The 26,451-nt window shown below is 39.0% G+C and overlaps 1 protein-coding gene across 4 annotated transcripts in view; it reads right to left on the bottom strand.

Moving 5' to 3' along the window:
- LOC149302396 (unconventional myosin-VI-like) overlaps nt 1-26,451 on the bottom strand; it is an 89,738-nt gene that overhangs the window by 16,519 nt on the left and 46,768 nt on the right. For all 4 annotated transcript variants that reach the window (XM_089482482.1, XM_089482483.1, XM_089482484.1 and 1 more), the window contains exons 17-27: nt 25,738-25,908; nt 24,037-24,075; nt 21,323-21,416; nt 14,297-14,427; nt 14,050-14,127; nt 12,124-12,253; nt 10,287-10,377; nt 8,325-8,475; nt 5,844-6,052; nt 5,393-5,471; nt 4,109-4,269 (exon numbers count right to left, since the gene is read on the bottom strand). In XM_089482482.1, the coding sequence (XP_089338608.1) occupies nt 4,109-4,269; nt 5,393-5,471; nt 5,844-6,052; nt 8,325-8,475; nt 10,287-10,377; nt 12,124-12,253; nt 14,050-14,127; nt 14,297-14,427; nt 21,323-21,416; nt 24,037-24,075; nt 25,738-25,908 (1,334 nt within the window). The remainder of the gene's footprint in view (nt 1-4,108; nt 4,270-5,392; nt 5,472-5,843; nt 6,053-8,324; nt 8,476-10,286; nt 10,378-12,123; nt 12,254-14,049; nt 14,128-14,296; nt 14,428-21,322; nt 21,417-24,036; nt 24,076-25,737; nt 25,909-26,451) is intronic.

The raw sequence follows: 26,451 nt of genomic DNA, 5'->3' as shown, positions 1-26,451 counted from the left end.
AATTTTAATTTTTTTCGGATCAAAATCATACATGCAGTACTCGGATAATTGCAAAACAAATATTTGCGTAGGAGACGCGACTTCATACTTAGAATGTACTGGAGAGGGCTGAATGCCTTCTGTCTTTCCACTGCAGAGAAAAAGTTTAAAAAAAGAAATCAGGAATAATAAAGAGAAGACATCATGCAGACATATAATACACTAATTTATCACAGCAATGAAAATAAAATAACTAATCAATCAAGTGCATAGGTATTCATGTATTATATATATATATATATATATATATATATATATATATATATATATATATATATATATACATATACACACACACACTCGGTTCACACCAATACTGTCTAGTGAGTATCAGAAGGGCTGGTACCAATACCAAGAAGTTAGAATGGCTGCCACTCGGTACATCAACTGTGCAAGGAGCCTACAACTCGCTATACTTCAGGTTAAATTAGGTAAAATATAAATCAAACTTTATTCTGTAAGCACTCAATTAAAAGAAAAAAAATTAGAAAGTAATCTGCTTTATTCGTTCTTGCAGTAAATTATTTTGCCATCTCTTTTAGTAATCAGTTTGCTGTCCCAGTCTCTTCACCGATGGGAAATAAATGGCTGCTTAATCACTGGCATTTGGAAAGCAATCTGTAGTAGCTTAAGGCAATGACTCATTTTTAGTTTTGAAGCGGAGCATTGATATCTGAAATCAAGGGATCCAACGGCTATATATTACAAAAAGCCAAGATAGCAAAAACAAATGGCAAACTGATAGGCTCGTGTTTATATTGTTGTCTATAAATATTCTTATGTCATAGTTGGGAAGCATATTTACAATGCCCACTGTCTATCTCAAACCCTCTCAAATCTATAATAGGCCATAAGCTCAAAAGGACAGGACCCTCCTCTTCTGTACCATTATATGTTACGTTAGTTTTTGATAATAGTCACATCATGTTTTGTTTACTGTATACACATACATGTGCCTGGCACAGTTTAGGCTTTACGACATTACTAATTACTAATCCTACAATGCACAGGCCAGGGACGCGCTGAAGTGGGTGCCGCGGGTGAACGGCACGCAAAACTGCTGAGGTGCCCAGTGGGGGCATTACATGACATCACTATAATACATGGTGACAGAGGTAAGAGAGGGAGTCTGAGTAGTGTGTGTGTCTATATATGTATTCAAATGTGTGTATGGGCATGTGAGTCAGTGTAAATTATAGTGATGTGCATGTGTATAAGAATTTGGTATTGTAAGAGTATGGTGTTGTATGTTATCATGTGGCATTAGCGCGAGTGTGTATGTCAGCATATAGTGTTAGAATGTGTGTGTAAGTGTATGGTGTTAGCATGTGTTTGCATGAGCATATGGTGTTAACATGTGTGTGTGTGTGTGTTACTGTATGGTGATAGAGCGTGTGTATGTCAGTGTATCGTGTTAGCATGTCTGTGTGGGTGGATGGCAGAGAATGGTGTTATCGTAAATGTGTATGTCAGGGTATGGCTTTGGACTGTGAGGGGTGAGCATAGAGTTAATAGTGCCATGTGAATAGACAGGGGGGACAGCAGAAAGAACACATGCATGTTTGTAAGTGTACAGAATAAATAAATACTGCAGCCATTCACCACTAACCCTGGGCTTGACCTTGGCAGAGGTGTAGTGGGGAAAGGAATGAAGTGTAACGGCCTTTGTGGAAACACTAGTAAAGGACTGTCATCATGCTGGAGATCTGCTGTATTAAATGGGACATTCAATGTCTCCGACACCTCTTTTATAGAAGAAAGCATGATATTTTAATATGCATTCTTCCAAAAGGGACCATGCACTTATCAATTAAAGTGCGTATGATGGCTGGAGTGTCCACTTAAGTCTTCCTTCCAATGCTATAGTACATTTTTTCAGTACTTAATTTTAATGAATGGCATTTAAGTTAATTATTTACAAAATGAAAGAGATGCTGGATAGAGGAAATTCACACGGAAACACATAACGTAGCCTTGGTTTTGGTAAATTCGATAAAGCAGCCTTTGGACGTGTTATGCCCATTGGTGGCCCTCATGTTAGGCGCAAAAAAAACCCCCACCTTGCTGTATTCCGTTACAGACGCATATTGGTTAATAGAAAATTAGTTCTGCACATCGAAGGTGGTGAAATAAAAATAGACAGGGGATGTATGTAGCACAGGCTGCCCAAAGCAAAGGGAAAATGGGCTTATTATACATCATATTACTTTGATTCATTGTTTTTACTGCAAACGATGAAAAATAACGTTTTTTTAAGTTTCATCTTTCAATAAACAAAGCTCTGTTATCTCGAACTTGCAGACTTGTATTTTATATTGCATATTTCTAGCATTTTTACGCATACGTAATTTGTAAAAGAAACAACAAAAAATTATTGTAGCTATTTGATGCTGCCAGTGCCCGGTTACAAAGTGTCCCCACTAGGCAGCTGAATTAGGATTCCAGAAAAAAATGGAGGAGAAAAAAAAAATGGAGGAAAAAATGAACACTGATTTTAACCCCTTTGTGACAAAGCCCGTACATGTACGGGCTCAAAATGCATTGTTTTCAATGGGTTCAAGGACCGCCCATTATCCTTAAGGGGTTAATGACCTTGATTTAAGATGAAGCGGCCTGCGCCGACACATATTTCCATCAGGTATCGCGTCCTCTGGGTAGAGATTAGCCCGCTCACATATGAAATGCATTTAATAAACCAATATCTTTTTGGACCACACAAGTGAAGCAAAGGAGGTGCAAATCCACCGCACAAGCACATGGGCTGCTCGGGATTTACTCTCCCATCGGCTGCAAAGTCACAGCACAGAACACATCGCTCCTGATGGCAGTAAAGTTTGCTAATGAGACACGGAGGCAAATTAAGAGCAATACATATTAATGGCTAATTGACTCTCCCATTTCGGTACAAAGGGTATGCTCATCACAAAGTGACACACAGGTGGGGATAATGCGCACATCAAAACAGCGGATCTTGCCGTACTATTCTACGGAATAAAATTCATTAGGCAGGGAGAGCGTCTGGCTAAACTGATGAATTCGCACAAAAATACATTCACTTAGCTTAACGAGTACATCTTGTCCTGTATTACAGCAGACGCTACATTTGAGGAATAACCCTTGTGCCTGAGAAGTGAAGGTCTCGAAATGTACGGTGCGCAACAAGCCCCCGCACGCCTCAAAGCCCTTTAAGGATAAAGCGGCTGCATGCGCATTTAATAATCAGCCTCAATGTAATCAGCATTTTTCTGCTATCAAACCCCTTATGTACCTGTATAATGATTGCGAAAAAAATAAACATCAACTAAAACAAACGGTCACATCCGATGTTGATCGGCAGGATATACCAGGGCCAATCCTTAATTAAAATACTGAGTGGCAGTACAAACAATAATATAACAAGTAAATAAGCAATACCGGACTGGAATTAGATTATATTAATTAAAAGTCAGGCCATGGAGATGGCAAGGCTTAAAGTATTTCCCTTGATTATGCACCAGAAACATACTAATAATTTCACATGTCACAGCACTTCGCTGCACAATGGACGCTGGCCGTCCAGATTTTTCAGACGGCCAATTTTCAAATGCCATGCAATGAATCTAACTTCTAAACATAAGTGTCACTTACAGCAAAACTTTAAATCAAATGGAAAAAAGAAAGCATGGAAACTTAGCTGAATCCTCAAGGATTCCCAGTGGCCCTGAAAGGCTTAAAACGCATATTCTGTGTTTCCAGGAATAAGGGGGTTAAACAGAGGAGAGATTAAAAGCACTCTTTGCTTTGTACTGAGAGATCCAGACTAGCGATAAGGTTAATATATTCACAGCAAACTGGCTGGAGGCTCTGTATAATCTGAACAAAATAATTCCACATCCAATTTACAATGATAGTTCAACAAAGTCACTTTGAGAAACTAAAGTATTGCTCATTGGTACACTACAGAAGTAGGAACCCAACATGTTCATCTTGACTTTTCAGAAGCAGATCGCCTGGGGCCAAAAACAAATCAAAATTCTGTATATACAATTAATACGTTGCGAAACTACAACAAGCAGCCAGCGCCGTGTACCTGCGCAGAGCGGAGTCTGGACTAAACTCCTCGTTGATCAGCTCGGCCTCGCTCTGTGCAATCCTCATGGCGAGCTCCCGATCCCTGCGTTCCTGTTCAAGTATGGTCTGCTGCTGGGACTCTTCTTCTCGTTCTCTGGCCAGCTGCATTTCCACCTCAGCCTGCAAGTTTTAGTGAAAACACTTTTAGCCGCACAAGGCAGATGCGGCCATTTCTAAGATCCAACCATTTTAGTGCAAGTTAGATTAAGACATAAGTGACAATCCAAGAAGAACTGGGGCAGATCATGTACGTCACAGGGGTTTATTCAAAGAGCTGAGAGGTTATTTGGGGTAGATAAACATTGCCCATCAGCATCTACGTATTAGAAAGGGTCGTCAAGTCGGTGCTGTTTGATATACTCTATGGATCTTATCTGAATGTTCTTTAATACTGAGGTTTTGCAAATGCCATATATTCTATGTTCTTTTGTTAAATACTAGTCAGTAAGGTTGGTCATTGTTCATCCCGAATGCTGAGCCATGCGAACCACTCACGCACCAGCCAACCAAATCAGTGTAAAAGGGCAACATGCAGCTAGGACCTACGTCATTTTAACGTCCACAGACCGTAAAATGCCAGCGCCTAGTTAAATCACCGGGCTGGCTCTGATCCTAAACCACGAGTAATGTGAAACCGAGCAAGAGCCAGGGTGAAACCTATAGCCTGCCTCCAGCACCCAGTTAGCATCGGGATGGGTGACTGACTTCTAATTGAGAAAGTATTCAGCTTAACAAAAAATGCATAAAAGGAAAGAGCATTTTGCGGCTCCTACGGATATAAAATTACCGCACCACCATTCCCTCGGTGCGTTTCATAAACTACCTGATCATGGCTAAATATTGAAATGCAAATACTAGGCAGCTCAAAAACACACATTTCTCATTGTCAGACAGCTGCCTTAAAATAATAAGTCTCCAAATCGAAGTCTTGCCGATATTACGAGGATTTATTGTCCCAAGAAAACTTCTTTTAAAACTAGAATAAAATGCAAAGGAACTCACAACCCGAGCACATTATATAACATTACTCAAATCCTAATTTTTATAACAGTTAGAAAAATCTTTAATACTTTGACATTTAGAATTACAAGAAATGTCTACTTGAGATTAATCTTTAATGCAAAGGATGCCACAGGAATAATGCATTAAAGAACAATGTGAGGACTGGGAAAAGCATTGTACTTTTTACATTATACATTAAATCCTTAAATTAAAATTCACAGCAGGCTTCAAGCAAACCAACCTGAATTCGCTTTTCTTCTTCTTCCCTTTTTTTCCTCTCTTCTTCCTCCTGTTTTCGTTTTGCCTCAATCTCGGCTTTTCTACAGAAAAAGGAAGGAGGATTGCAACGTGAATGTACCGAGGCAGCCAAGTGCTATAATCTGCTGTGTTTAAACGCAGGAAATAAATGGTTCAGAAACCTGAAGTGTATAATACGAATAGCTTGGAGAAACGATGAGAGAGGTGGATATGAAACACTTAAGTATGTAAAAGGGTTCGTACATGAAGGGAGTATATCATAAAGAAGCAATAGAGGCTGAATGAGTTTAACTTCATTAAGAGCGTGAGAACATACATGAGACAGGTCTACGGTTACCTTAAAGAGCTGAGGTTTCATGGTATTTAAACTGCAGACATATAGACTAGATGGGACAAACCGCTCTTAAGTGCAGTCCAATTCAAATATCACTTACAATCGACGGTCATTTTCTTCCTTCCGTCGTAGGGCCTCTTCTGCCTCAAGTCTCTTCCTCTCCCTTTCCATTTCTTCCTGAATACGCCGCAACCTCTCAGCCTCCTCTTCCTCTTTCTTCTTCTTCTGCAGGGCACTGAGGAGCTGACCTGAGCTCTTCACAAGAGCATCGTATTCTTTATCGATCTGCTCTCTCGACATTATGGTATTCTACAAAAAAATAAATAAAAATCATAATATATACCCGTGACATGATTACGATTTAGAATAAGTCAAAAACTCTCTGAATACTAATTAAGGTAAACACGGTCAGTTTTTGAGTAGAACAATGTTCACCCACCTCTATGATAGGTCATGATCAGGAGATACGCAACCGCAAACCATAAAATAATCACCCCCCTTTGGTTGCATGGAACATAAGCCTCAAACAAAGAGAAACTCACAGTTTCTGATTTCAAAATAAGGGGAAATGCTTTAAAAAAAAAAAAAAATATGTGCTGTTTTCTTGTTCTCGCCATATGCTGCAATAAACGCCAGCTCATATGTTTCTTGTCATCAGAAAGCTAACTATATTGATAACTGTAATAATGTTTCAAATGAAACTATCATAATGTTCCATATCGGTTTATAGCTTCACTGACGGCAAAGAATTGTCGCTAAATCTAACAAAGCAACAACCAGGAGGCAAATGCTTCTGAATGGGAACTTCAGTGTAACAGTGACACGTCAAGCAAATCTGAAAGACGTCTCTTATATATCACGCTCGGTCGCGTAAACTCAGTGACTACAGACACAATCCGCTGTGAGACTGATCTGGCAAAAGAGAATCTGATGTGGAACCAGCAGTGGTATCACCACAGGATGGACATAATAGCAATGGACACAAAGACACGACACGTTTGGAGGTCACACATGTTACAAATACGGTATATTAAATCCCAGATAATATTAGGGTCCTGAAGCGCGAGCTCGTCCTAACAAGTAAAGGTGCCCATCAGGGCATATAACTGCTGTACCCCCCGAACAGTGCTGTACGTTCTAGCTTAGTACAGAGAACACTGTGGCTTTCATCCTGCATTGAACTCTGCAACCGAGTCCTCCCTTAAGGTTAGAGTAAAGGTTGTTACATGTTCACAATAGGAAAGCATTTTTCTTTATACTAGAGCAAACACAATGCAGTTTCTCCACCAAGTGTGTTGGCAGACACATAAGAAACAAAACCTCGTTATCGGCAAAAAAATTGTTGAGGGCCTTCCAAAGCCCCAAGCTTCCATTCTGACAACGTATTCTGAGAATGTTAACGTACGGGTAGCTACGTGGACTCATTCAAGAGGAAAAGTATTGCTAAGACTATGTGGATCGAGCCAAAGCTTCCCACTTACAGGTGCACAACCTCCAACACTATCAGCACGTGGCAAGTATGAGTTTAAATCATGCAATGAAAAAGAAAACACTAGAGGTTTACCGATCGGAAGCCCCTGTACAAAAAGTACATTGATTTAATAACGGTGGGGTATCCTAATCCCATCAAATGCATGTGCAGTATATTATCGGAGCGCTGATCCTCAAGTTTCTTTTACTCCCGACGAGTATAGAACGGGATTAAAGTTGTTAGCAATTACAGCACTACATTCCGACAATTTGCATGTATGCAGTCAGCGCGTCTGTTATTGCAGCGGCATTCTGTATAAGGAAAACAAGCACAGCTGTTAACGGGATCTGCCAGCAGCTGCGAATAGTCGGAGTGCCCATTAAATTCAATAGATTGCTTTCTGCCACTTCATCTATATTGGTAATACATTTATTCATCTATTAGGCCTATCAGTGGCCTCATCAATCACCAGAGCATGTCATTCCTAAATAAATAAATAAAGATACCTAAATAGTCCCCCTTAATTACAAAGACATTGCTGAATTGTTTGTGTGGTTATTCTTTTGTTCCATCTGAAGGAAAGCCCTCTGAGGTTTCTATGTTGGCCCAAAAAAAAAAGGCATCAACTTCAACTAGAGACTCTATTTTCTCTTGGGATAACACAACTAGATCCATCTTATCTCGAGCCGCGAAGAGGTCTTACAATGTCATTCAGTTGTCTGACAAAACGCAGGCTGTCGTGTTTGTTTTATTTCAGAAAGCTACAATAAAAACCAATATCTAAAAAAAGGTTTTCTTAATATAACGCTATAACCACGCAAGGCTCCGATTTATCATATAGCTTGGTGAAAAACAAACCACATTTCTTTATTCCCTAGCGACCCACATGAATCATTCCAAGCATAGTAATAATATTGTCTGTGATGAGCGTTTTATGACCATCGTTGCAATTTGTGTCTTTTTTTACACAATTACCAACTACAAATAGCTTGGCATTGATGCAGGCAACGGGTTCGTGTTCATTTACCTGCGTAATGGTCTCTGTAGAAAACAGAACTCGAAACATTTTGAGACCGTCGCAAGGAAAACGCAAACGACGCGCTGGCGTACCTTTATCTTAGAGAGGAGCGCGTCGATGGAGGATTCTAGGTCTTTCACTTGTTTGCTCATTTCGAGTTTTCCTTCTTTAAGAGCATTTACAACTTCGTTAAACTTATCAAGTCTTTTCTTCAATGTTCGTACTTTTACCATGCCGTCAATGCTGCACAAAGAGAAGAAAGACACATGGAAGGCGATGACATGTAAATGAACGCTTGTTACGGCATCAAACAAACACATTTACATTAAAGAAGAACTGTCACTTGGGAAATCTTTACGTCGAGCCGCAGTGTACCAGTTTTCTGTAGAATGTATTTATGTTGTCCGATACGTTTCAATAGAACTCCACGTGCCGCGGTGGCGTTGATTAGAATAAAGGGGAAAAAATGCTTTTGTCCTCACCCCCTTTTCTGGTTTCTATAGAACTTTTAAAACTAGTAAGAAAAACAGCATGATGGGCAATTTGACAGTGACATCCGGATAGATGGGTTTTCATGCTGCCGATTCATTCCCTTGTTAATTAAGGAAACACTTTGTCTCTCTGTTGATCTGATTATGCTATATCCTCCACGTAGTGGAAAGTGGTGAGAAAATGGTGCAAGATGAACTATTTTCTCCTAAATCCTAATCGCTAGTGTCTACAAAAGAATGCGGGGGTTACCCGTTCAGATTTTTTGAGTCATTATTTTAATAATATATCTCAACTTACCTCACCTCTTCTGCACATGGAGCTAGATTTCTAAATATCATCTAAAGATCATAGTCTATTGTTTGATACCGAGACTTTTTTTTTTTTTTTAGCTTTCCCTTAGCGCAAAACAGGGAGGAATGCTTCCGCCTCCACACAAAATCATTTTTAGAAATGCATCTTTTTTTAACTTGTTTAGTAAATAAGACAGAAATCTGAAAGGGTAATCATGTGACAAAGTGTCCATAGAATATTGGGTTCTATTAGATATTAAAATGAAATAACAGACCACTGCTGAACTGGTTGCATAAAATATATTCACCGGCTAATGTCTTACTTTGCTAATAGGCACCTTTGCTAACTAGCACAGGCTCCGCGGTACCTCACATCTGCAACTCGAGTCCTTCTGAGGTGGAGTGCCGGCGTATGACATCATTACCTGCGCACTTGAGTGTCGCAATGATACCTGGGTACTTTCCAGGGTAGGCTACCAGGAGTGGGAGTGGCTTTGTGAGGGGCAGGGCTAGCAGGCTGCAGAGGCAGACATCGCTGTACATAGGGGCAGGGCTAACCCCAGACAGTCCTAAGTGGGCGGGGAGTGGGTGTGGTCAATCACAGTCCCCCTATCCGGAGAAGCAGCACTTCCCCTGGAGACTCCAGGTCAAACCTAGAGTACCCAGGTATAGGTTACACTCTTTTCAATAAACTAACACCTGTACATCTCCCGAGAAAACATTTTTGCAGGTAAAATTGCTATGAGAGGGGATTTTCATTGGGATATAAATAAATTTCTAGTTTTGCAACATAAAAGCAAAAAGGATTCTTTCCTTTCAGGTAAAGCTTCATTTTTATGACTGCTTTGATAGAAGCGTTCAACGCACTAATATAATTCCAGGTGGTGATCTATTGACAGCATAAAACATGAACCGAACATCATCTGCAGAAAGAAAGGCTGCTGCTAAAATGTAAAAAAAAAAAAAAAAGACGGCAGTTATGTTTTATGATGTTTGTAGAGGAAGCATATAATTCAGTCCTCCAGCTGATTGGTATGAATTGCTCAATTTATAAATCTATAATGGTTCTCTTCCTTTTTAGAGGTATTGAACACCTGCTCCACTAGGATTACCTCTCCATACAGTCTCCTACTTCCGGAAATGAAATGGCAACGGTAAGCTTTCCAAGTAAAAAATGAAAATTCACAATTTGTTATGGCAGGAAGAACTAAAGTGCTTTGGACAAAGGAGGACAGGTTTTTTAAGCAATAAAAAAACAAAACACATTCTCACCGGGGTTTGTGCTTCCTTTTGCAAAGCCACATCCGAACGGTCTTTTGCATTTTAATGCAAGCAGAGGCTCTGTATTTAATTTTGTTCTTTACTAAAAAAAAATAAAATAAAAAAAAATGAAAAAAAATACAATAATTAACAATAACATAAAATGTCTCACACATAAAATGTACAGTAGAAAAATAAAGTTGCTTTTAAAAGAAAACTCCTTTGAGTACAGGTAGTTAGTAATACATTGCTTTGTAAACATACTCTGCGTGGTCTGCTTTGGCTCATATCATACCATACAGAGAATTTGGATAGTGCACATTTTACATAATAGATCCACATATGGCTGGTAAAACGCATCAAGTCCGACAGAGGGACTCCTGTGAGGTCATTTCAAAATTCCACACCTTGTCCTTTATCTGTAATGCCAGTACAGAAAAGATGCATGTTTTTTTGTCTCTGACCTCTTACTTTGAATGACCCTTCTGTCTCAATGACTCATTAGGCATGGAGGCTTCCCCTGGTGCGCCATGTCCCCTCTACTGCTGACCAGCAACAGGTAGATCCAGAGAGCCCTGTGTAGCCGGGGAGCTCTATTCTTCCACTAGAATTATGGTGCAAAGCCCCCTGGTCCCCTCACCTGGTACACCATGTCCCCTCTACTGCTCACCATCAACAGGTAGATCCAGAGAATTTTATTGTATCTGGGAAGCCACCTGGTTCCTGGTAACAAGTCCAACTGCAGCTGAAATCTCCCATTTTACGGATATTCATTGCATTTATGTAGTAATGATATATCAACAAGTTACACGTCATGAAACGTTGTACAAGGTTAGTCCTGTGTCGCAAATGTTTATACATATAAATCCTTATAGTAAAGAACAATTCCATAAAGCTATAGTGTCATTTGATGAAAAGCGGTTGCTTTGGACAGGTATGAAAACCTACAGCTATATCTATCTATGTAGAGATTTTCTTTTTCTTGCAATGGCATTTTTCAAATTGGCATCCTAGCAGGAGTACAAAATGTTCGAGATCTTTTCAGTATGATAGTCAAGTCTAAAATGACAGGAAATCATTGCTACCGGGGCTCTGTAATATTGTAACGTTCACTTAATAATATAATATACAGACAATAACAAATACCCTTTAAAAATGCAATCGCTTCTTGGCAGGAAAGTTTGCATATCGTTATTGTGATTCACTGAGCAGTAAAAGGTGAATTTTATACTGGCCAATTACACACCGATCTACCAAAGTACCATTTTTAGAACAACAGATTTGGGAATATCCATTATGTTGCAAAATGCACAAATTGTCTGGTTAACAAACTACTGTTTTGCATTCTGTGTTTTTAGTCAATTGTATGTGTTACGTGGACCTGTGTGGTTAATGGCAGCTAGGGTGACCACATGTCCCGGATTGCCCAGGACAGTCCCGCAATGAGAATTTGAGTCCAGGGTCCGGGGCAGCCTCAATCTGGGACAATGCATTGTCCCGGAATGGAGAAGTCTGAGGGAAGGAGGTCTCAGCCAATCAGGAGAGACTTCTCAACTCTTCTGATTGCATGTGAGTTCAGAAGCCTCTCTTGATAGGCTCAAAGTACATTTGTGAAAGTCAAACTCACAAAACAACTTATTGTATTGCAGGGCAATACCCAATGTCTAAAAGTTCCAAAATGCTCAAAAAATGTCCAAAGCATTCCGGGGCGTATAATTCAGCTCAGAGCTATAATTTATTACAACAGACAATATACGTACACCACCGCTTTATGGTAATGTGTTGGCCACACAATGTTTGTTCATTTAAGCCTTGACTTTTTGTATTTGCAAACATGAAGTGAACTTACATTTTATAACTGAAAGCGCACACCACTGGACTTTCTTCCAACGACTGCAGATAAGCCAGTGATTGACACGCTTAATCAGCTCAGCTAAATGATCTGGATCAGATTTCATGATTTGATCAAATTCTGCAAACTGAAAAGATTGAGAATATTATAGAAGTCAGAGTACAAAGGAAAGATGAAACATGAGAATGTGCTTTCCGTAGCTGCTTGACAAGTTAAAAGCCTCTCCACATACAAGTGATGCTAACTTGAAAATGGTTTTGAGAAAAGTATAACTGATTCTGTTGAGCCTGGCCCAAATATTAGCAAGTACAAGCAAACAAATGGTATGTGGTTCCATGGCGGAGATGCTATGCAATGAACAAGGGGCTGTCTGAGAAGCCTTGGGGTTATGTTTAAAACCCATAAAAATAATAATTTACACCATACCTAAAGTCATTTTCATTTAAAGGAATCAAAGTGAATTGGGCAGATTTAACACCAGACTATATTAGGGCATTTTTACCGCCTGGAAACACACTGTAATGTCTGACTACAAGACTAAAATCCAGTTCCCCCGCAGAGCTGCAGGGGACCTGGATCCTCCTCTCTGGCAGCCGGTGGACATCTGCCCAATGTGTGCAGACAACCTCCACTGCTGCTGACTGGTACTTCCACCGGGGCTTCTATGACGCAGCACTGGCGTGACGTGACCTTCCGGTGCTCAGTCATAGAAGCCCCGGCGGAAGGCCCGGGTAGCAGCGGAGGTTGTCTGCGTGCATCGTGCACACGTCCACCGGCTACCCCCAACTTGACAGAGTCGGGAGCACAGGAGACAAATCTAGGGATGCACTGGTAAGTCAGGGGGGGCATATAGGGTGTGTATAAGGCATATCAGGAGGGCAGAGTGGTAAATAGAGGGGTATAAGGCAAATCAGGGAGACAGAATGGCAAATAGGGGGTATAAGCCATACCTGAGGGGCTGAGTGGCATATAGTGGGTATAAGGCATATCAGGGGGGGGGCAGAGTGGCATATGGGGGTATAGGGCATATCAGGGGGGGTAGAGTGGCATATGGGGGGGCAAAGTGGCAAATTAGGGAGGCAGAGTGGCATATCTGGGGGAATAATGCATATCTGGGGGGCAGAGTGGCATAAAGGGGGTATAAGGGATACCTGAGGGGCAGAGTAGCAAGCCATGGGGCAGATGTGCATTACTGGGGACAGGATGGCAAATAAAAGGAAATAAAAACAAAATGCATTTTTCTCAATCAGTTTTTATTAAAAAAAATAAATGTTTTGAAAAAATAGTTAACATGTGAATTAATATTTACTAATAAAACTTTTTTCTTATAGGGTAGTCTTATATTCAGGCTTTTTTTGGGGGGGTCATCTTATAATCGAGCAAATACGGTATTATTATATATCAATATGTGTAATTAAAAAATTGGATTCATTTTCATATAGCATAAATAACTGAACATTAAATAAAGGTAAGAAATACCCAAATAAAAGTAGCATGTATCAATTGTCTTCTTCTTTGAGGATAGGTGCTGAGCCCGTACAAAGAAACGACAGTCTGATAAATAAATTCCAGACTCTTTCTTTTGACACGTTCATCTGAATAGAAGCTTAACTTATGTCCCATCATGATCCGAGTGGAAATCACGAGCCACAGTAATGCATAGTCTTAATGCCGAGGTTGGTGTTAGCCGAGCAGAGTTACAGTTTGACAGCTGTATAAGACTGACTGTCAGTGTACCTTCGCACAGCCTAATCATCCCTTTAATTTAAACTTATACTCTGAATACGAAGGGTAACGCGAGAACTATTTGCATATAAAAGGAAAGGTTAATACCACAAACTGAATAAATCATCATTTGATTTTAAATGACTCTATCCTTATTCTAGAATCATCAAATGTAATTTAAAAAAAGCAGACACTTACCTTGCCAGGCCTGAAAAACACCTTAGTTAACCCAAATTTGTAATCATTTTCATTTAAGCCCAAGGCTTTAAACAGAGCCTGTAACATAAAAGAAACACATTAATAGCCTTGAATTTATACCTCCTAAAATAAGCTTCAAAGTACCAGATAAATTATTAAAACATGAGCAGTTTTACTAGATGATTTTACACAGCATGAAACAGATTCTTTGGTACAATTAAAATTGCCTTTTCACAACAAGAAATACCTTGCAGAAAAGTCTCGGGTCCAGACGAGCCATCTTTGCAGGCATATACTTCTTGTACATGTTGTAGAGCTCATGGAACGAAGCCCTGGATGGAAATCCACCCTGCATTAGATCTAATACAGACACCATTCCTAGGGGGGGGACACAAAACAGTCGTTATTACTTCACTCCAACAACATGTGTAAAGCCATGACTTATGTGCTGCTATATTACAGATAAACACAAGGTGCCAAGTTTGCACGTTCATTAAGCAATATTGTGTTTGGTAAAAATAATTACAGAAAGCATTAACGGTAGCGCCAGTATACAGTACCCAACAGAGAGAATAAACCATTGCATATGCAAATAAATCGCTCAATCATACCATATCCCTACGGTTAAGCACACACAATATTATGGCTCATGTTTAAACCAGAACTGGCATTTGTAAGACATAGATATGCTTCATAAGAGTAGACTGCAGTGATGAACAGTTATTATAAGAATTAAAATGATTTGTCAAGCCTTGGACACCTCTATGGTTTTTCAGGTGCATTCTCTTGAGAAGACATTTAAGACAGACTATTTAATCACTGGTAGTGTCTCCTGAACCCCTCTTAAGCCTACAAGTGTGTTACTATTTAAGAGTTGTTATCCGCTGTCCTGAATGGGTTATGTAAGGTGTAAAACAAAAAAAGTATAGGAGACCAATAATGATATGCATATCAAAAAGAGAAGTAATACATTGAAGGTGCAATCAGATTAAATCAGTGGGCTGGCATGCACATCGTCAGTAGTGTCAAGCAAAATGAAAATGAATCTTAATTTTTTTTTTATTTATTCAAAAATAGTTTTGGCCCATTAATGCCTGTGCAAAAAAAAACAATCAAACAGTTGGCTTACATAATGTCGACAGAGCCAGACGCGATTTTATGGCATGTAACCACAACTTATCCCTACAGACCAGGTAAGAATGTCCACAGATTTTGCTTGGGTTAGGGTGCAGGTGTTAGTTAAGTTAGTTATTGGGTACACCTCTAAGATACAAAATTAATCAGGAATGCAAACATTACCTGAGATTGTTTATTTGAAGAAGTAGAATTTGATGAGCCTCACCAATCATTAGTCAGTGACCTAATCAGATCATCATCCCCATTTCTAACACTATACAGTAACTGGAACCTAGCCCTAACATCTAACCGTACTTAACACTATCCACTAACAGGACCATGCACTACCCCCTTACGCTATCCCCTAATGCATAATCCCTAGGTATATTCACAAAGCTGTTAGGTAACTTATTTGTGTGCCAGTTGTCCCGAGACACCAAAAACAACATTTAACACAATGCCCTCAAACCCAGGAAAAGAGAGACGGCATTATCCTGATACCTGCAAGAAAAAACCTTGACCTCCTGTGATCATGTTAGATTTGGGGTTATGTTGGTCCACTTAGGGAGTTAAGTGGGGTGTCTTAAGGTCCTCGGGCTATACTTTTGATGTGGTATCTATATTCTCAGAAGAAGTAGGAGATTATTGTTTTCTGTTTTCTTTACTGTCCCAGGTAACCCAGTGTGCAGAATCTATCCCAAAATGTGCCTGGCATGTGATAAGGTAGAAAAAACCCTCAAAATGATGGGTCCCTTTTAGGTTTGTAGTTGCAGTGGACCACATAGAAAGGTTAGTGGAGTGTATTTGAAATGTTTTTACTGCGTGCACTTATATAGTTATTATACTTTTATGGGGTTGCATTAAAATATGGAACCTCTACTGTGTCTCAAGTTTTCAAACAATTATGTTTGAAAACTGAAATGCACATGTTTTGGACCCAAAAACATTCGAGAAACATAACCTTCCATGTATGTGGGGTAATGCTGTAGTCAGGAGGTCTTGCTGAATACAAAGCAATAATGTTTGTGTTCTTTCACATATCCACTCAGAACAAAAACAAGGTTCAGCTGCAAAGTGGAAATGCAAAATGTTTTTTTGTTTGTTTCTTTTTTACATCATCTTTGAAAGGTACTAGTGTGGAATCCGTTGCATGTGACAGGTCAATATGCCCCTAATCAGATTCCCTGTGTTGTGCAGTTTTTTAAATTTGTAGTTTTATGGGGTTAAATCGAAATATGGGACCTCTATTGTGTCTCAAATGAGACACAGGCCTAGCAAACTGATCTGAAAAATTCCATATTTCAAAACTGTAATGCGTATGTTCCAAATTCAAACCTGCAACATCACAAAAACATGCCCTACACATTCATATGGGGTATCCCTGTACTTGGGGGGGGGGGGTGCTCAATACAATTCACATATTTCATGCAATTTCATAATTGCAGGGAAAGTAATTTACTGGTGTACTGTGTTTGGATAGAATGGGTTTGCTAAAAATGGGTAAAAAAAAAAACACAAAAAAAAATGTTTAGACCAGATTAACACTGGAAAGGTTAACTAAAAAGTGTTAAAATGCCCCTAGTAAAATACTTTGGAACGCCAACTTTAAAAAAAATAAATCTATACTTTTGTTCAGCAGTTTTGATTTTTCTGGCCGTTATTGGGGCGCAACTCCCAGCATATAACATCTAGTTTGGAAAGAGCGATGCACAGATTTGACCTTGTAACTGCCAAAATAAATGAAAATACCAGGCATATGATGTGTTTCCAGAATCAGCACAAATACTTTATACATTTTGGAGTTCTCATCTTCTTCATTTGCACTGGCTTTGTATAGTTACTATAGGTGAAACTGTATAAAGATGTGGCTTTTCTTCTTAATGTGTCCCACGTTTTTAGATGTTTTCCATACCAAATGATGGTTTATATAATTATTTCAAAAGAAAGCCCTACTTGTCTTGATCTTGACTGATAAGGTTCATTTACTGTACCCATGGCATCAACAGGCAGATCCTAGGCAAGTCAATAAGTAACACGTGCAAAAGAGCGTGTAAGATTATAATGCTGCAATTATTTACACAGTAATCCCAAATGCTCCTGTCAGCTCACGGCTTGTCTCTGTTTGCGACGTTAACTGTTTGAGTGTTAGCTTCAGGGATTTGGGGATGGGTACCAGCAATCCTATTATGGTTGGTACAAAAGAGATGCGTTGTAATTCATTGACCACCTCAAGATATGCTGCTGCTTCAAACACATTCCCTCTAGTACCAGAGCATTAGTCGAATAGCTTATTCTAACCAAGGCTTGTGGGTTTATGTGTGCATCTGCACAAGAGTTGCAGTTTCAACTCAATAACTCAACAGTATAAAGGTCCATTCCGAGTGAGCCATTGCTGCAAGAGGACCATGGTTGCTCCTAGATAATGCACTGTTAAGCCAAATGGACTATGCATTAGTTACATCAGCTTAGCCCTTCTTGCAGGAGAAATGTATCAGGGTCGGCTCTTCATAAAGCATAGTCAATTTGGTGGGTTGAATACCAATTCTCCTGTATACTAACCTACAAACTCTGCTTTAGCGGATAGCTCCTTGCCTTCTTACAAGTGAAATATGCTGAGCTAGAGCCTAGGGCTCCAGGTCCAGTGGGAAATCAGTCCTTCTTGCGGCATAACAGGGAGCCAGATGGGGCTATTGGCAACTGCTCAACGGCCAGTTAAAAAGAAGATCACTGATCTCTTGAACTAGTCTTACAACACTCAGCAGAGCCTTCTTAGTTTACTGTTGCCTGGCACAAATCATATTTAAAAGGTGGGGATATGACACCAGAAGATTTTTATAGGTTGATGTGGCATAGAGGGGGGCCGTTGGTGACACTATGGAGGGGGGGGGCATTGGTGACACTATGGAGGGGGGGGCTTTGGTGACACTATGGAGGGGGGGCTTTGGTGACACAATGCAGTCTTAGGCACCGAAGATTAATACAGCACTGCATAATCTAGGGCTCACACTGAAAGCCCAGATAATGTGCAAGCCGATTCCTTTAATACCGCAGGATTCCCTTGGGTTGCATAGCTAAACCAAAACCTTGTTAAAAACACAATTTGTATTCACTTTATTTGCAGTGCCTCTGTGTGGAAGCCAAGTATTTATTATGCATCACATTTCTGTCTGATGTGGAGCACTAATAATTTCTTTCTTCATAGCCCGACACGTATGGCTGAATGTTTGCCATCGTTGCTGCATAGTTTAACCCAGCCGGGCTTACACAGGGGTTTTAATTATACTCCTGGTGTTGTGTGTTGCAGATAACGCGTTGAAATAAAATCTACTATAACTTACATTAAAACAAAAGCCTCCATTTGGGGTGGGATCCTTCCTTGCTATATCTAATCACTCCACTAAATTCAAATCAATATTGCAGCATTATACTACTTCCCTTGTGTTGTAATCTGAAACATACAGCTGCTTGCACCACTTATTGCTGTGTATCTTATAAATCCCACAAGCTTTGTATGCCGCGTGCATTACCATTCACCTCATTGTGTGTATCTACCAACTTATGCAAACTGTGACCTTTACTGGTATTATTCAAGGGTAAATGCTGGTCCTTGTAGCTCACTATATAAATGGGTGTTTGGTCCTGGCTGCTAATCACTCAGTACTTAGTCTTATAAGGCGATTAACGGCAAAATGATAGCATGGAACAGCACGGGTCAAGAAATACCAATATGTGTAAGATCTCAAAGCTGTTAAGTGTAATTACAGAAAGGATAAGATAATACGCTCTACCATATGCATTCAGAAGATTGAGCTTTTTTTTTTGAATACCAACTACATTCTCTTTATAATGCAAGGCAGCCGAAGAAAGCAATACTTTGGGATTAAGGTTGATCTAATCAAAGCATAAAACAAGAACAAAATATCATAAGAACACGAGATCTTCAGTTGTGATTTTAATTATAACAATCTGCAAACTTTAATAAGACAGTATGATCAGGGCAGCAAAAGAATGCCCTTGCTAAGATTAAAATCAGGAAAATCAACAGGAATAAGTTTTGCTATGAAGCTTTAATTCAAATGCAGGTGAACGGCATGGATAGAAATTGCCTTGGGCTTACGTATTATTTCTTTTGATGTTGTCCCCTCATCTGCAGCTTAACTAAAGTGAAACAAATCCTATAGAGAGAATGTGGCAGTTTGGCAGACTGCAAAGCACACAGATACTGAGTTCAATAATAAGCAGATTGCATTAGCTTTAAATGGCTTCATCCATAGTAATACACATCTCCTATATACTGCACAGCACGGATTTCAATCAGGGCTAGACTGGCGATGGCCAGGCGGTCATCTGATGACGTCAGTGCGGGCAACAGATGGATATACACAGCTGAACACCATAGTGTGCGGCCGGGCATATCCAGCTGCTGGCCGCACGCTTAGGACCCAATAAAAAAACCTAGCTCCTAATTGGAACTCCGTCTGACTTTCAGTTTGCTGGCCCAGGCTATTCTAAACTATTCATGAAGTTCCCTCCCTGCCAGGCCCAACTAAGCCACGCTCTCCCATTAGAGCTAATACCACTCTTGGGTCGGGTATTCTTTTCAAGGCCTCTCTTTGTCCTGGGAGCACATGGGGATTTTCTCTCCCTTCAAAAGTCTCTCAGATTGCGAGGCTTCGGGGGCTTTAAATGTCCAGCACGTGTACCCCATTCATAGAAATCCCGCTCTGGATCCTGCGGACATCTAGGCTTTTGCAAAGTCTGGCATTGGCTTTTCACTCTGTTACAATAGTGGAGTTGGAGCATTGGCCTTCCCAGCTTTCTGAATGCTCCACCAGAGACCCATAAACAATTTACACATCATTCACGTATAGAACTTGCAGGACACATCACCATGGGGCTTTACAGAGTCACAGACTATTTATCAATGCAAAGCATCAGATTTAGAATTCACATAATGAATATTATATTAAAAAATATCCTGTGTTCATACAACTAAATCTAAATTTTAATCATTTTAAGCCTTCAACTCGGAAGGTTGAGAATGCATGTTTGACATGTTACGAAAGCCTGAGATTCCTAGTCCTGCTCAGGACATAAGATACCCGACTCCAGTATACAGGTCAGGGTTGCAGGAAGGGAGGAGGCACTTGTTAAGGTTGACCCTAACCCCCACCACATTTGTAATATGTATTGTGTACTTAACAGCTCTCAAAAATAATCTAGGCGCGCAAACTTAATGGCATCTGTATGAATGACATTTCTACCCCAGCCCTTCAAGGTAACAAAACAGATCCATCACAAGACAGGCAATGCTGCTGCATCAATAAAATATTTTTTTGTTGAAATAGGTGTTTGAGGGAGTTACTTTTGATCGACCTAAGTAGTCATAAAGAATCAACATATATATTTTGGTCAACTTGTTCACCATTCAATGGTAAATCAGGAGGATTAACACTTGATAGTAGAAACACATAACACAATGGACTAGCTTTTCTTTAAAAAAAAAAAATATCCACAAATAGACTCTATAATTGATAATAATAACACTATACCCTTTATTGGGCAGTAATAGAAAAAGATGTAGAGTTGCAGACCTTTGAGGTCTCTCTTTTCCATCCGAACATCTATATCTTTCGGTTTCTGGCCAATAAAAACAACACTTTTGACTAAAGACTCTGTCTTCTCTTGTCCATTACAACTATATCCTTTTTACTTATTAAAATCTAACAAAAAAAACAAGTCCACAAAAAATGGAGGAAATGTAAAAAGTAGATTTACATTGATTTACACATTGGTGTTAAAATGAAGATTCTTTAAAAAGTTGAATTAATGAATTTATAATTTGTATATCCGGAACACAAAACTCTTAATTAGCTGGTGCTAAATGAAGAGAAACATTCACTTTGACTCATATTAACATTAATGTAAATGTGACATTTTTGAGTGGCGAGGGGTTGAGGACCACTGCCTCCATACATTACATTATTTGAGACTTCATTTATTCTTCCATCTATTCATCTTGAATACAAAACTGAGGACCTTCTACATTAGCATACTCTAATAACATGCATGTAAATCCATAGATTTACATTTCCTGCAGTAATAAACTTTTTCAGCATGAAAACACTGGGAAAAAAAAAATAAATATTTAAATTACCTGAACACTGCAGCTGTGACAGAATCTGGGCTCCTTCAAACTGATGACTTGTCATTTTTAAATTGGGTTTGATGCAACGGATGAAGCTGGATCCCTGTGGGAATTCCAGTTAATAATATGTGAATAAATAAGGAAATGATAAAAAAAAACAACAGTGTGTATTTTACAGCAGCAACGAACACGAAACACACACAAAAAATAGGTCATTTCATTCAAACTGTGCACAAGCTGTATAATTAAGAGTCACTAAAATGCAGAGAGAAGACAAAAACTACGCACGGTGCGTTATTCCTAACTTCCCAGCGCAGCATCTCCATACCGTAAATCTCCCAGAATCCCCTTTTATCTGTTACATTGATAATAATCTTCAAACCAAAGAGGGTCCAATACTTCAAATGCATGTGAGCAATGCAAACACAAAATAGCTGTCCCTCAAAATGTAATGTTTTTTATTGATTATCCTGACTTGGCAAAAGACTCGCAGAGTTGGTGATGAATGTCCTTGGATCACATTTTAAAGGCTTTTGTTAACTTGCAGAATATCATCTCGCTCCGAAACTTTTCACATCAGTGGCTTTTTTAATAAATTCGCACTGAATAGGTTTTTTCTCTGCACAATAGAAGGCAAACTGATAAGCATTCTCGACGCACTGACATATACGGTTCTATGTCTTTGAATTTGAGAACACTGGAGGAGTAAGCTATGGTTTTTGTTTTCAAATCATTTACAAAAGAACGGGTATAACTAAACTTGAAATAAAATAGCTAAAATAGCTAAATCATTTTAAAATAAAAATGCGTCACCCAGTGTCCCAGTTTGCCAACGATTATGAAAAGCACTAAACAAAAAAAGGACTCAACGGGGAAACTCCATTTACAATTTCAAATGTGGCAGAGAATCATTACTCAAAATCCAACTTAGAACAGCAATTTGTGATGACATCTTTTTAGGAATAAAGTTGTGTCTGACCAGAAGAATCGTAATGTGCAGCTACTCCTTCTCTCTGGGTTTAGCGCTTTTCAGTGTCGCACCCCATCATAGCTTTTAATATAACTGAATTCAATCAATTCAAGATGCCTACAGCTCATTGGCGAATTTACTCAAAAAAAAATAAATATAGCTTTACTTAATGTACAGAACTGTAAAAGGTAGGCTATAGGAATAGTGAACGACAAATCATATATCTTGCGCTGGTCCAGCCACTGACCCAATCACATAATGAATCTGTCTGCTTTGGCACTGACATTTCATTGAAAAAAAAAGAAACAAGAAAATGCCCGATCCTCGTTGGTTTGTCACCGTGTCGGAGAATGAGTTTAGAAAATTATGCATTCATTTGGCAGAATGCTAGCGAGTGTGTGTCTTTATCATCTTGCTAGTTCGTCTTTCTATTTGGCTATCACACTTCCTTTAGGCTTAACCAGTATAGCCGCTTATCAGCACCACTCGGGCGTTCATTGAGACATTTTGCTGCCAGATTGTCAGCCTCCTAATGACATTCACAAGCCGTATTACCAGGACACAACAGAACACTGGGTGATGCATATACAATTTTCACCCTTATTTACCATTATTTCATAAACAAACTTAAACATATGCTCATAATTGTATAGACTTTCTAAGCCTTTTTTCTATTTAATTTTGGCACGTTCCTTGGGGATTTGATTCCCTTTTTTTTTTCTATATTCTCACTGCAAGACTCCATGCTTCAAGGGTTACAACAGGCCAGGAATTCTGTGTATGCTTGCCTGAAAAAAATTTTTAATTGAGATCCCTGAACTCGAGCTTGGATATCCTAATACCATAGCCTGTTTGCCACCCTCGAGGGCTGGAGTTGGGCAGCGCTGCTCTAATCACTTAATTATTAAGTGCTTTGAATTTGTATGACTTTAGAGCAGAATCGTTTTTATATAATAAAAATAACTCATCTGTACTTCAGCAGATATGGAATTGCAATATAAAGTTAGTATGTCATTTAACCGGGTGGGCTTACCCCTGTCTTGCCGCTCCACCCCAAAAGCATCTCAGCCATGTATACCAAAGCAATAAGTCCAATTGGATGAAAACGGCTGCAGCATGAAAGGGCTGCGCACCCCTTACACAATGAAGCTGTTTTCATCTAAATTGTCTTTTTGCTTGGTACGCACAGAATTGTTTCTAGACATATTCGCATAAATATATTTTATTAGGCTTGCTCATATGCAAAATATAAGTTGGCGTGAAGAAGGTATTTTGCTTGCCTGCCAATTTGTAAAAAAAAATAAAAAAAAAATCCTGAAGGTATTTTGCTTGCCTGCCAATTTGTAAAATACAACAGTTCCTGAAGAAGGTATTTTGCTTGCCTGCCAATATGTAAACTACAATAGTTCCTGAAGAAGGTATTTTGCTTGCCTGCCAGTATGTAAACTACAATAGTTCCTGAAGAAGGTATTTTGCTTGCCTGCCAGTATGTAAACTACAATAGTTCCTGAAGAAAGTATTTTGCTTGCTTGCCAATATGTAAAATGCAACAGGTCATTAAGTAGGAGCCAAATACTCCAGAGTCATTTGCAGTGACAAAATCTGAACGCTACAAACTGTCCCAGTTGTTACTACGTACATGCATTAAAAAGTGAATGTTGGTAATAACGGCATTCCCTGTCAATGCAAACCCAGCTAGAAGGTAACAAATGCATTAGACATTGGAATACGTATGCAGGCATAATTTACTTACAGTGCTGCGAAGTTTTTCAAGTAGTAAGTTTAACTGAGTCTGTAAAGAAAGAGAATGAAAACCTAATAAACATTTCTGTATGAATGAGTTCCATGCAATGCAGCAGATATCCATGCAGCATGGTGACGGACACATGCATTAAACATCAGCAGTGCATGGTTTGCGTATATCATGTAAGTGCAGTCAGTACAAGAGAATCACAAAAGCTACATTTAAACATATGCATTTATGTGCAATACATATTTTGCTACTCACTATCCAAGTGATGAATAGCTGTATTTATAACTATTGTCTGTAAAGGAAGCATAAAAAAAACACTAAATGGAAAAATGGCATCCATTTTTTTCAACTTACTTAAAAGTTTTGTTAAAAATACAAAATACAATAAAAAAAACAAACTAACATATGCTCATTCTGGGTCACACCAGCAGTCCCAGAGTGAAGCCGAAGGCACTAAATCACACTTTCCAAATTGCAGAGACAAGCTAAAAAATACCCGCTGTGTCTTATGACTTGATTTTGGTCTGCCACAGCACTAGGCTGTCTCTGAATCACAACATTTATATGAAATGACAAATGAAATCAGATTGTATATTATGCACAGCTACTTTTAACACTAAATACATGCTACGATACATAGATTGCAGAATGAAAAACAGATGCTTTTAAAAGTATGATGTATGGAGTAGGATGGCACTTAATTGTTTATTAAAGCTTAAAAAGTTATCTCTGTCCACTGTTATGGAAGGCTATTAATGGGAACCAGTTAAGAACCTCAGGAAAAAAACAATAACCTCCTAATTTCAGTTGTACATTTATTGTTAACCTATTTGTCGTCAATATATGAGAGCAACATCTATGCTTCTAAAATCTTTAACACTGTCACACTCTTATTCACTCTCTCTAAATGTTTCCCAACCCCTTCCAACCACTTTTACATCTTTTCTTCTCTCTTCGTCTTCTACACTTCTGTCTCTTCTGTCCTCAATATGCAATCTTTGTTTGTGCCTCCAATAGTTGTAGAGGACACCACCTAAAGCACCATCATTTTGTCCTGACTTGAACTCTAGGTGATGTCCTCACCCTCCATTGGAGGATAGGGGAGAGGACGTCACCACAAGCAGGTTATGTCCACAGAGATGTGGCTGAAGATAGCAGATTGAAGATAGAAGATGGAGAGAAGAGAGAAGAGAAAAAAGAAAAAAAGATGTCGGAAAAATAGTTTTTTGGCCCCTTTTCACACGTCTACTAATTGCTGTTTCTTTTGTTTTATAAGAGAGTGCTCTCTTGGACAAATTCCTGCTGTTCTTCTAAATACCAGCTATGCTGGCAGGTTTGAAGGCCTTATATAAATGAAGGCCTAAAAAAACAATATGTGAGCTCATGCACGATATCGTATACATTTGCTTAATGTCGCAACATGCATATCCTTATAGGTCAGTTGTGACAGACCATAAGTCTTCCGTACTCAAAGACTCTGTTGTTTTTCTCCACCGTCAGGCAAACAAAGGGCATATAATTATCTGGATTAAAAATATATTTGCATATATATATATATTTTTTTTTTTTATTTTTTATTTTTTTTCTATCAACATGCAACCCTCATTGTTGATACTTGAGTGAAATGCTGGTTGGAGTCTTAAGGCTACTAAAAGATAACTGTAGAAAATAGTTTGTTTCGCAGTGTTGGGGATACTGTACCTTGAACTTGTTGCCAACGCTGATGAAACTAAGTTTTCCTGTTTTCTGTTTGGATTCTTTATTGTTATTGGCAGATTCAAATAATTCGCCTACAAACTTATCCTTGGATTCACATATAAGAGATTGAAGCGACATATGTAGTGCATCATTATTTTTCTCCACAAATTGTGTCTGAGAAAGAAAAAAAGAATCACACAATATTCTTGGTTGTTTATGATTAATTGAAACGTAAAAACGATAGGGCATTGGAAATTCACGTTATGCTTGTTTTACTTTTACAAAAGATTGCAGCATATAATAACAATAGCAGTGCTAACCAACATGAAATAGTAAATGCATCCTAACAGTAGACTTAATCTAAACAGAGTATGGATAGATTTAGTGACACTGGGAAGGTTGGATTAGAAACGCTAATTGCCTCAATTATTTTTTAGATATATTCACTCAGTGGCAACTTCATTAAGGACCACTGCTTGTTAAAACAAATAGCCAAATATAAAACCATGGGATTGCAACTCAATGTTTAAAGCATGTGGATGTGCTCAAGAGGTTTGGTTCTTGTTCTACAAAACATCAGAGATGCATGTTATTAATGGCTTTGGCCATGGTATGACTTTTGATGCCAGATGTGGTGGTTGTAACATCTCGGAGACAGTTTATCTCCTGGGATTTCACACACTACTACTGTTTTGATAGGATGGATGTTTGGGCTGA

Source organism: Sceloporus occidentalis, unplaced genomic scaffold (genome assembly GCF_023333645.1).
Source record: "Sceloporus occidentalis isolate IW3139 unplaced genomic scaffold, rSceOcc1.0.p SCAF_19, whole genome shotgun sequence".
Taxonomy (NCBI): domain Eukaryota; kingdom Metazoa; phylum Chordata; class Lepidosauria; order Squamata; family Phrynosomatidae; genus Sceloporus; species Sceloporus occidentalis.
Note: the sequence above shows the minus strand (reverse complement) of the source record. Positions and strands in the feature narration are given on the sequence as shown.